Source organism: Bufo bufo, chromosome 3 (assembly GCF_905171765.1).
Source record: "Bufo bufo chromosome 3, aBufBuf1.1, whole genome shotgun sequence".
Taxonomy (NCBI): Eukaryota; Metazoa; Chordata; class Amphibia; order Anura; family Bufonidae; genus Bufo; species Bufo bufo.
Genome location: NC_053391.1, coordinates 670,309,039 through 670,321,367, shown reverse-complemented (window position 1 = coordinate 670,321,367; position 12,329 = coordinate 670,309,039). Strand labels below are relative to the sequence as shown.

General features: G+C 47.3%; 1 protein-coding gene across 1 annotated transcript in view; it reads left to right on the top strand.

Moving 5' to 3' along the window:
• LOC120994033 (cyclic nucleotide-binding domain-containing protein 2-like) overlaps positions 1 to 12,329 on the top strand; it is a 244,720-nt gene that overhangs the window by 185,896 nt on the left and 46,495 nt on the right. The window contains exon 13 of the mRNA XM_040422495.1: positions 8,995 to 9,129. Coding sequence (XP_040278429.1) covers positions 8,995 to 9,129 — 135 coding nt within the window. The remainder of the gene's footprint in view (positions 1 to 8,994; positions 9,130 to 12,329) is intronic.

The following is a 12,329-nucleotide window of genomic DNA, read 5'->3' as shown; positions in this document are numbered from 1 at the left end:
AGCTTGGGAGTGGGCACTCGAAGGTTGAGGTTGCGGGTGGACAACCATACACGGTCTCCGACCTGGTAGGAAGGAGCAGGCGCTCGTCTGCGATCAGCCTGGAGTCTCTGGCGCTGCGCAGAGACCTCAAGGGACTTCTGGATCTGTACCCAAGAAGCACGTAGGACGGAAAGGTGATCCTCCACAGCCGGAATATCCTGGGGAGAGAATACCTCCGGTAACACGGCAGGTTGGAACCCATAATTGGCCATGAAGGGAGACGTCCCAGAGGAAGAGTTCACCGCCGTGTTCCTGGCAAACTCAGCCCAAGGCAGGAGGTCAACCCAATTGTCTTGGTGATCGGAGACATAGCAACGAAGGAATTGCTCCAAGGCCTGATTGGATCGTTCTGCGGCCCCATTGGACTGAGGGTGGTAGGCCGAGGAGAAGGAGAGATGAATCCCCAACTGGGAGCAAAAGGCGCGCCAGAACCTGGACACAAACTGACTCCCCCGATCCGACACAATCTCCTTAGGCAAACCGTGCAACCGGAAGACCTCCCTGGCAAAAATCGTGGCCAACTCTTGTGCAGAGGGTAACTTCTTGAGAGGAACACAGTGGCACATTTTGGAAAACCGATCCACAATCATGAGAATGACCGTATGGCCTCGGGATGCAGGGAGGTCCACAATGAAATCCATCCCCAGGTGTGACCATGGGCGCTCCCCGGTGGCTATGGGTTGCAGAAGGCCCAACGGAAGGTGCCGAGGGGACTTACTCTGGGCACAAACGGAGCATGCCGCTACATATGCGGCGATGTCGGAACGTAGGGAAGGCCACCAGAACAGACGTGAAACAGCCCAGGACAGCTGATTCTTTCCAGGATGCCCCGCGGTCTTGGAGTTATGGTAGCCGCAGGGTGGAAGGCTACAAGAAACCCAGAAACCAAGATGGCCGCCAGCACATGTCAAACGAAGGAGAGCAGCAAGCAGGTAAGACCATGACACTAGGTCAATAATATTGAATGTCTGGAAAACCTCTTTAAGGGTTGAAGGGGGTCCAGTAACGTTATGGGGAAGGTGTATTCTGAGACTGTGTTGAAGCCTGTAATTAGATATAAGGACAGTATAAGTGAATGGAGGCAAGTACAAATGCTGCCTTCACTCACCAGCTTCTTCACACCTACTTAGTTATGATATAGTGGCCTGGAGAAAAACCCCCAGAATGACAGTTTGGTCAGGAGTCAGGAACATAAAACACATAAACACAGAAAAAAATTATATATATATATACAGTACAGACCAAAAGTTTGGACACACCTTCTCATTCAAAGAGTTTTCTTTATTTTCATGACTATGAAGGCATCAAAACTATGAATTAACACATGTGGAATTATATACATAACAAACAAGTGTGAAACAACTGAAAATATGTCATATTCTAGGTTCTTCAAAGTAGCCACCTTTTGCTTTGATTACTGCTTTGCACACTCTTGGCATTCTCTTGATGAGCTTCAAGAGGTAGTCACCTGAAATGGTCTTCCAACAGTCTTGAAGGAGTTCCCAGAGATGCTTAGCACTTGTTGGCCCTTTTGCCTTCACTCTGCGGTCCAGCTCACCCCAAACCATCTCGATTGGGTTCAGGTCCGGTGACTGTGGAGGCCAGGTCATCTGGCGCAGCACCCCATCACTCTCCTTCATGGTCAAATAGCCCTTATTTTCAAAGTTTTCCCAATTTTTTGGCTGACTGACAGACCTTAATTTCTTAAAGTAATGATGGCCACTCGTTTTTCTTTACTTAGCTTGGCCTCGGGATGCAGGGAGGTCCACAATGAAATCCATCCCCAGGTGTGACCATGGGCGCTCCCCGGTGGCTATGGGTTGCAGAAGGCCCAACGGAAGGTGCCGAGGGGACTTACTCTGGGCACAAACGGAGCATGCCGCTACATATGCGGCGATGTCGGAACGTAGGGAAGGCCACCAGAACAGACGTGAAACAGCCCAGGACAGCTGATTCTTTCCAGGATGCCCCGCGGTCTTGGAGTTATGGTAGGTTCGCAACAACCGAGTGCGCAACTCCTCAGGCACAAAACATCTGCCGTTGGGTCTCCCAGAGGGAGCACCAGATTGAGCCGCCAAAATCTGCTCACCCAGGGGAGAGGTCAGGCTGGTGCGAATGGCGGCCAGGATCTGATTCGGAGGTATGACCGAAGTCGGAATCGACTCCTCCCTGGACAGCTCGGAGTACTGCCGTGATAAGGCATCCGCCCTGATGTTCTTGGAACCGGGTAGGTAGGAGACCACGTAATTAAAACGTGACAAGAACAGAGCCCATCTGGCCTGACGTGGTGTCAATCTCTTGGCCTCAGAAAGGTAGGTCAGATTCTTGTGGTCCGTCAGGATGAGAACCGGAACCACCGAACCCTCGAGCAAGTGCCTCCATTCTTTAAGGGCCTGCACGATGGCCAATAACTCCCTGTCACCAATCTGATAGTTGCACTCCGCGGAAGACAGTTTCCGGGAGTAAAACCCACAAGGAAGCAGAGGACCCTCTGGTGTTCTACGCTGAGACAGAAGGGCGCCTACTCCCGTCTCAGACGCGTCCACCTCGAGGACAAAGGGCAACCCAGGGTTGGGATGCGACAGAATCGGAGCCGACACAAAGGCGGACTTTAGGGCCTCAAAAGCTCGGATGGCCTCGAGCGGCCAGACCTGGGAATTACTGCCCTTCCTGGTCAGATCCGTGAGAGGCTTGGCCAGCATGGAAAAGTCCCTGATGAACTTCCGATAATAATTGGCGAAGCCCAAAAAGCGCTGCAGGGAACGAAGACCACTGGGCTGGGGCCACTGTAAGACAGCCGAAACCTTCTCAGGATCCATGGAGAACCCCTCAGCGGAAATGATGTAACCTAAGAAGGTTACCTGGGATCGGTGAAATTCGCATTTCTCAAGCTTACCGAACAGCTTGTTCTCTCGTAACCGTTGCAACACTCGTCTGACATCCAGAATGTGGGCCTCCATGGATTCAGAATATACCAAGATGTCATCCAAATAGACTACCACACACTGCTGCAACAGGTCACGGAAAACATCGTTGATGAATTCCTGAAAGACTGCGGGCGCATTGCACAACCCAAAGGGCATAACCAAGGATTCGTAATGACCGGTCCTGGTGTTAAACGCGGTCTTCCACTCATCGCCCGCCTTGATCCTTACCAGGTTATATGCCGCCCTCAGGTCGAGTTTGGTAAAGACCGTGGCCCCTTTAAGGCGATCAAACAGCTCGGAAATCAAGGGTATCGGGTAAGCGTTCTTGATCGTGATGCGATTGAGACCCCTGTAATCGATGCAAGGCCTCAACTCACCGCCCTTCTTTTTCACAAAGAAAAATCCAGCCCCTGCCGGGGACGAAGATTTGCGAATGTGTCCGCGTGAAAGCGCCTCCCTCACGTACTCCTCCATGGCCTCATTCTCCGCTACCGACAGTGGATAGACTTTGCCACGAGGAGGAACGGCACCAGATTGTAACTCTATGGCACAATCGTATGGGCGGTGCGGAGGTAGGGCAACCGCGCGCACCTTATCGAATACATCCCGGTACTCCTCGTATTCAGGAGGCAACAGAGAGTCCGAGGAAGTACACAGCAACTTGACAGACCCATGGATGCAACTAGCCCCACACTGCGGTGACCACGAGAGGATCTCGACCGATCTCCAATCGAAAGTCGGATTATGCTTCTGGAGCCAGGGGTACCCCAAGACCACCGAGTAGTGTGGAGACGAAATAACCTGGAGGCAGACCGACTCTCTGTGAACGGCACCAATGGCTATCCCCACTGGAAGGGTCTCATGAGTCACGTGTGGCGGCAGAAGGGGTCTGCCGTCTATCGCCTCAAGAGCCAGTGGGGAACCTCGAGCCTGCAGAGGAATGGAATTGGCGGCAGCGAACACACTATCAATGAACAAACCACCAGCACCAGAGTCCACCAACGCCTGGGTCGTCACCGAGCCCCCGACCCAGGAGAGGACAACAGTGATCAGTGGTTTGTCAACACGGGAAACCGGGGACGAGGAGACTCCACCCAAGATCTGCCCCTGACAGGATCTCAGGGTACGAGCGTTTCCCGGACGGTTCGGACATGCCAACCGAAAATGCCCACCGAGACCACAGTACATGCATCGGCCCTCGCGTCTCCGGAGTGCCCTCTCCCCCTCGGACAGGCGAGCAAACCCCAGCTGCATGGGTTCACCCCCAGACAAGTCATCCCCAGGAGGCGTGGGAGGAGAGGGAGGCACGGGTGGGACAGCAAACGTAGGCACCAATCTGTTAGAAGACCTCCGCAGGTTCTCCTTAAAGGAAGGTCTCTCCCTGAGTCTGGTGTCAATCAAAATCAGGAAAGAAATAAGAGACTCGAGCTCAACTGGTAGGTCCTTAGCTGCAACCTCATCCTTCAAGGCATCCGAGAGACCATGAGAGAAAGCAGCGACCAGAGCCTCATTATTCCAGCCCACCTCTGCTGCCAGGGTACGAAACTCAATGGCGTATTCAGCTACGGATCGTGAACCCTGTCTGATGGACATAAGGAGCTTCGCAGCAGAGGCAGCACGAGCCGGCACATCGAATACCTTCCGAAGAGAAGCAACAAAACCGGAAAACTCGGCAACCACCGGATTGTTGTTCTCCCATAAAGGGCTGGCCCAGGCCAAGGCCTTGTCCGAGAGCAGCGAGATCAAGAAGCCCACCTTTGATCTCTCAGTAGGAAAGGCATGTGGCAGCAACTCGAAATAAATGCCCACCTGGTTAAGGAAACCTCGGCACTGAGTTGGCTCTCCCCCAAAGCGCTGTGGAAGAGGGGCAGAACCGGTCATACCCCGAAACACCGCAGGCGCAACAACAGGTGTCGGGGTAGACTCTGGCGCAACAACCGGAGCGGCAGTAGGAGCGAGCCCAGGAGCGACAACCGACCCATCGGCAACGGGAGCGAAATGAGCCGTGCGTTCAAGCAGGGTTTGCAACGCCACAGCGAACCGACCCAACAGGTGATCCTGCTGATCAAGTCTGGCAACCAGCGTGGGTAGCGAGGATGGCCCTGTACCGTCAGAATTCATGGCTTGGTCCTAGTGTCACGGAACCATGAACCAGACGTACAACAAGAGATAAGTGAAAATAAGAAGGCTTTATTGAAAATAAAGCTGTAAAGCAAAAGTCCAAACGGATGGTGAAACCGAGCAGAGTCCTTGCGAAGCCAGAGGTCAGGAACCAGAAGGGTAGTCAGACGAAGCCAGGATCAGGAACCAGCAGGGTAGTCAGACGAAGCCAGGATCAGGAACCAGCAGGGTAGTCAGACGAAGCCAGGATCAGGAACCAGCAGGGTAGTCAGACGAAGCCAGGATCAGGAACCAGAAGCAGCAGCAGTCTTAGAAGCATGTGAACACAAGAGGACCAAGCAAGGAACTGAAGCCACAGACCTCCTATATATATGAGCTAGGCATCCAGCTCCTCCCAGGGGAAGGAGGAGCCGCAGGGTGGAAGGCTACAAGAAACCCAGAAACCAAGATGGCCGCCAGCACATGTCAAACGAAGGAGAGCAGCAAGCAGGTAAGACCATGACACTAGGTCAATAATATTGAATGTCTGGAAAACCTCTTTAAGGGTTGAAGGGGGTCCAGTAACGTTATGGGGAAGGTGTATTCTGAGACTGTGTTGAAGCCTGTAATTAGATATAAGGACAGTATAAGTGAATGGAGGCAAGTACAAATGCTGCCTTCACTCACCAGCTTCTTCACACCTACTTAGTTATGATATAGTGGCCTGGAGAAAACCCCCCAGAATGACAGTCTGGTCAGGAGTCAGGAACATAAAACACATAAACACAGAAAAAAATTATATATATATATACAGTACAGACCAAAAGTTTGGACACACCTTCTCATTCAAAGAGTTTTCTTTATTTTCATGACTATGAAGGCATCAAAACTATGAATTAACACATGTGGAATTATATACATAACAAACAAGTGTGAAACAACTGAAAATATGTCATATTCTAGGTTCTTCAAAGTAGCCACCTTTTGCTTTGATTACTGCTTTGCACACTCTTGGCATTCTCTTGATGAGCTTCAAGAGGTAGTCACCTGAAATGGTCTTCCAACAGTCTTGAAGGAGTTCCCAGAGATGCTTAGCACTTGTTGGCCCTTTTGCCTTCACTCTGCGGTCCAGCTCACCCCAAACCATCTCGATTGGGTTCAGGTCCGGTGACTGTGGAGGCCAGGTCATCTGGCGCAGCACCCCATCACTCTCCTTCATGGTCAAATAGCCCTTATTTTCAAAGTTTTCCCAATTTTTTGGCTGACTGACAGACCTTAATTTCTTAAAGTAATGATGGCCACTCGTTTTTCTTTACTTAGCTGCTTTTTTCTTGCCATAATACAAATTCAGTAGGACTATCAGCTGTGTATCCACCTGACTTCTCCTCAATGCAACTGATGGTCCCAACCCCATTTATAAGGCAAGAAATCCCACTTATTAAACCTGACAGGACACACCTGTGAAGTGAAAACCATTTCAGGGGATTATCTCTTGAAGCTCATCAAGAGAATGCCAAGAGTGTGCAAAGCAGTAATCAAAGCAAAAGGTGGCTACTTTGAAGAACCTAGAATATGACATATTTTCAGTTGTTTCACACTTGTTTGTTATGTATATAATTCCACATGTGTTAATTCATAGTTTTGATGCCTTCATAGTCATGAAAATAAAGAAAACTCTTTGAATGAGAAGCTGTGTCCAAACTTTTGGTCTGTACTGTATATATTGATGCTTCCTTCTTAATTTCCTCCTGTTCCCCCTGCTCCTCCTTACTTTCTTGTGTCTTGCTGTAGGACAACTGGCTGCAACAGGAGCCTCCCTCCGCTGCTCTGTTAGATTGTTAAAGGGAAACTTGTTCATTTGAATTCCTGCTCATTCTGGACTTTGCAGTCCAGGAGGCGGTCCTATCAGTGATTGACAGCCTCCCCCCTATGACTGTGTATACAGAGATAGCTGTCAATCACTGATAGGACCGCCTCTTTGACTGCAAAATCCAGAATGAGCAGGAAATTAAATGTATAAAATATAAGTTATACTGAATCTTTTTCCACAAAGCTATATATCAATCTGCTCAGCTCCTCCTGCTCTATAACATGCTGCGGATTGCAGTGCATTCTCATGGTGACAGGTTGCCTCTATGTCCCACCCCCTCATTTGTTCACCAGCCGTTAATGGAACAAATCAGCAGGTGATTAAAAGTGTGTTATGCAGGATTTCTACAAGAAAGGATCATGCAAAAAACAACAACTTCAGATTGATAAATTCACAAGGCAGGTATATTTCTTTTATCATTCATTTCAGGACATAAAAATTGATATTTTCTGTGTTTTCCCCATATTAATATTGACTAAAATCACTTCTATGTACCACACAATGGTGTCTGAAAAAAAAATCTAAAATTCAATTCCAAAATTAGCAGCGTTTTATGGGGTTAATAATATTCTGCACAAAGTGGCTGCTATTTATTTGCAGACCTGTCATTAAATGGACCATAACATGAAGTTCTGTGAAAGTTCACTAAAAATGACAGCACATTAGTAAGTGCCGCCCTATGCTTACAACAGACGAGCGTGATTTATTTTTGGCGAGAGAAGTAACTCAAAATCATTTTGTTACACACTGATTTAAATCTCAAGTGCTGGTTATTTCAATTGCTTATTTATGGCAGACTTGCTGACATCTCTCAGCAGCTTCAGACCTAAGTACAAGCAATTTTCCATGTCAAGATTTCTCTCATCGCCCTGGTGTCTCCAAAGTCTTATACAGAGAAATAATTTGATTGTTTTCTTTAACAAGAAAGAACGTTCTGATGGGTCAATGACTCTCAAATGTACTTGTAACCATGAATCCTTCACAAGCTCTTGAGAAGGAGCGGTCACTACCAGGGTCAGGTTTACCCAGCAAAATAGCAGAGGATCCATCGGTGGGCCAATACTCTGACACAATAATGACCCAAGCTCTAACTAAGCCCATGGAGCTTGCCTTCTGTTATGTTGGGCACTTTTCCAACAGCCTTTTGGATGTATTTCTGGTCTCCTAGCTGCTGTGGTTGGTGTGAGGTCTTCTCTTACTGCAGGCTGGTTTCTTCAGTCCCACTCCAGCACTGGGGCTTCCACAATCCCCCATGTTTGGCATTCGTGACCCTGCTAAGACTTGTCTTGCTGCCACTCCAACATCACCATTGTCAGGTTTCTCCTGAGTCACAGCATCTGGTACAGAGGTCTGTGGGCCCAATGGACCATGAGGCCCATTCGCAACTCATAGCAATGTGACTCCTAAAGCTATATACAGTGTGCTCATGTTCTTTGTAGAGAAAGAGTCTCAGTATAGTTTCCTCTGATAGGCCTATAGAACGCAAGTCAACAAAGCAGGAATGGTCGACTGGCAGGACATAGTATCATCGGCGTCCCAGCTGGAAAACTTTAACCTATACTATGGATAGGAGATAAGTTTGAACAGTGGAAAAGCCATATGAGTGGGTGACCATATGTAATACAGTACTCTATAGCAAAAAAGTCCACGTTCTCAGGAGGTGGCAATCAGGGCAACTGCCCAGCACCCCTTTTCCTACGGAGCAACTAAGGACAGGACCTCTGAAAGCAACTTGAGAATAAAGTACAACATTTTGCACTCCCCACATATTCTCTCAAACATATCCATAACTTAAATTAGGCCTGATGTATGACAGAAGAGTGTCCTGGGCCTTGGCACCATTTTGTATACATGTTTCATTACAGGGTTATACGTTAAACTTACTGTAGGGGGGACTAGCAATAGCGAGCAGCATCGGTAAGAACTGATCCATTATATCTGGAGTTCTTTAATTACTCTATCATTCATTTCCACAGTGTGCTGTATGATCTTCTGTATGTGTTCTAATGCGAATAAAAACCATGTATGTTGTCATTTCCCACAACTGTCATCCTGCAGGGACTGGTTTACACAATTTTTGAAGACACTTTGGGCATGGCATTGGTTTCAGACGGAGCAGAATGCATCGTCATATCTAAAGAATTCTTTAAAAAACAGATGACTGAGGAATACATCCATAAATTATCACGACAAGTAAGTTCAGGTTGTGTTGACCATTTGTTGACTGTATATATATATATATATGAACATATCCTTTCTTTAATAAGAGGAGTCTGATACTTAAAGAGGAGAAGGAGCTCAAGTTCTCACGGGAGATGGAGCTGCGATTCTCGCGAGAACTTGAGCTCCTTCTCCCTGGCTCTGATTGGATGCGCTCGCAGCCAGGGAGAAGATAACCGCGCTCAGGAGAAATACAAGTCCACGCCTAGTATAACCGAGTCGCCTCATTAGCATATGAGGCGCCAAAAGATACGGGGACCACAGCGGACGAACGGGGGGTTCTTTAGAAGAAAAGAAAGTGCCAAGACATCAGTGGGGGCCGCATTATAAGGTAGGATAATAATTAGATTAAGGATATACAGATAAAAAGGTCCTCTTTAAGGTCTCTCTCTTCAGGTACCTAAACAAGTCTGTGTAGTATGCGGAGGCAGTCAGCTGTATAACAGATTGCGTCACCTTTATCAGCTTCATTAACACTTAAAGGGGTTTTCCCATATGGTATATTGATGGCATACTGCTAGGATATGCCATCAATGTAAGATACAGTAGGTGCAGATCCCTCGCCTGGGACCCACTTCTATCTCCATAATATGACCCCTAAAGTGAATGGAGGGCAGCTGCATATGCGTGGCCATCCTGGCTCGGCTGTTTCCAGCAGTCCCATGGGGTAAATGGAGATGTGGTTGTGATTGCATGATGGGCTCTCCATTGACCACAAACAATGAATGCTTGTGTGCCCTCCTTCATTTTGGGGCCCCATTCTCTATATAGTTGCAGGTCCCAGAGGTGGGACCTGCACCTATCTGACATTGATGGCATGTCCTAGCAATACGCCATCATTGCCCCCAGATGGATCAACCCCATTAAAAAGGTATTCCCATCTAGACATTTAGGGCCTATCCTTAGGATAGGCCATAAATGACTGATAGGTGATGGTCCCACCTTTAGGACCGGCTCCAATCTCAAGAACAGGGGCGATCATTCTTGGCTATTTTCTACAGTCCCATAGAAAAGAATAGAGACCAAGTTGCGCATCCGTAGGCCACATCTATATTCACTGCCATGGGACTTCTGGAAATAGTTGAGCCAGAGCAGTGAATGGAAAGGCTGCAAATGGGAGTGGGTCTGCAAGGTGGGAATGCAACCATCTGACTTTTATGGATTATCCTTTAAGGCAGTATTCCTCACATATGATGTAGATAATTTTATATGTAAATCCGCCCATACATTCAGGCCACATCCATTCAATAGAACTGTGTCTTTTTTTAACAGTAGCATCAGAGTGACCCTATAAATAAATTAAGGTGTCCGTGTAGTGCCCCGGAACAAAGGTACTTTGAAGTCTGGACATTTTTGGACATTGCTGCTGTACAAAGCCATCAACTGTCTATTTTAATGCACTTTGAAGGGTTAACTTGCACTGTGATTTATACCATTGTTTGCACTTATACTATTTTACACTGTTGAATTGCATTTTATATGATATATCCTGTTCATTTGCATTGTTATTGCACTTTATTTGCACTGAATTGTGGCATAGGTTAATGCAGAGCCAGTTGACACTAAGAGACTTTGGGAATTCTCAGCCTGTGCACTGAGAAGCTAGTATATTTTCACTGCTGTCATAAGGCACTATTCAGAGCTAAGTTTTGGAGGGAAAATCCAGACACAGTAAATTTTTAATTGTCTGTTTTAGACTACATGCACACGACCGTATGTGTTTTGCGGTCTGCAAATTGCGGATCCACAAAAAAAAAACAGATGACATCCATATGTCATCCGTTTTTTTGGGGGGATCCATTGTAACAATGCCTAAAATGGACAGGAATAGGACATGTTATATTTTTTTGAGGGGCTACGGAACGGACATACGGATGCGGATAGCACACGGTGTGCTGTCCGCATTTTTTGCGGACCAATTGAAATGAAAAATCTGCAAAAAAAATTGAAAGGACACGGAAACAAAATACGTTTGTGTGCATAGACTGTTGTTTATGACTGAAACTGCTTACTCATCCCCATTGACTTGTATTGGGACCCGATTCAAGTCTATGGCAGCCTTGAACTGCAACATAGTTTCTGTGCCACCCCTCTCACTAGAAGGTTTTAGATCAGTTAGAAACTATATAAAGGTAGATCAGTCCTAGGTGTCTGGTGATAAGGAGCAGTATTTAATAGGATAGACTCTGTCAAACTGCACCACAAGTGACCAGAAGTTGATGCTGAGATGGGGATACTATGCCATAGAACCTAGGTCACCAGCACTTTGAACAGAGAGCCAGCCAACGAGCCACAGACCCTGGGCCAACAACTCTTTGGCCAGGGTACGAGTCTTCTAAGAAACAAAGGGACAGCCAGCTCAGGCCTTTCTTCATCAAAGAACCTTCTTCTGCCAGGGAAGACACTGGGGAAGCCATCTTAGTGCCTTGTCTGTATTGTTTTGCACTTGAGGTCTCCAGTAAAGAAGGCATCATGGTGTGTCTGGGGAACCCAGTGTTGGGGCTGCCTAAAACCCAGCCACTCTACCTGTAGGGGGCCTACCAACATTATCAGAGCAGTGCCAATATATAAACTGCCAGAGACTGCCAAGCATAAATTGTAGCAACTATGTATCCCTCTTATACGATATAAACAGGAGCATGCCCTTATTAATAGTGCCAGTAGAGTACCCCAAAATAGTGCCAGCAGAGTACCCCCTTAAACAGACGATCCCATAAAAATACTGCCACTGAACTGTGCAACAAAAACAATGGTAGCAGACAATACTGCAATTAGAAACCCCCCTAAGCAATGTCGGCAGAGTGCTGCTATAAGGAGTGCCAGCAGAATGACCTCCATAAACACTGACCCTTAATCAAGATAAAAATAAGAGTGCCCACTATTAACAATTCTGTCCCCGACAACCAAACCTACCAGCAGAGAAAGTCTCTCTGCCATTAGCCGCCACTAGAGGGAGCTCACTACAAACATAATTATACAAGCTGCTATTGAAGTCTACCATAGCAACATAAAAAACAATATGAACCTTGCTCCCCCTAGTGGCCACTACTGCTTTTTTTTTTTTGCCAGAGGTTTGGCTACACATGCTAATATGATAGCCACTGAGACCAGAAGATAAGCGTCCACCTGAAGAAGGGGAAATGATGCAAGAGAATTAAGCATTCATGATATGA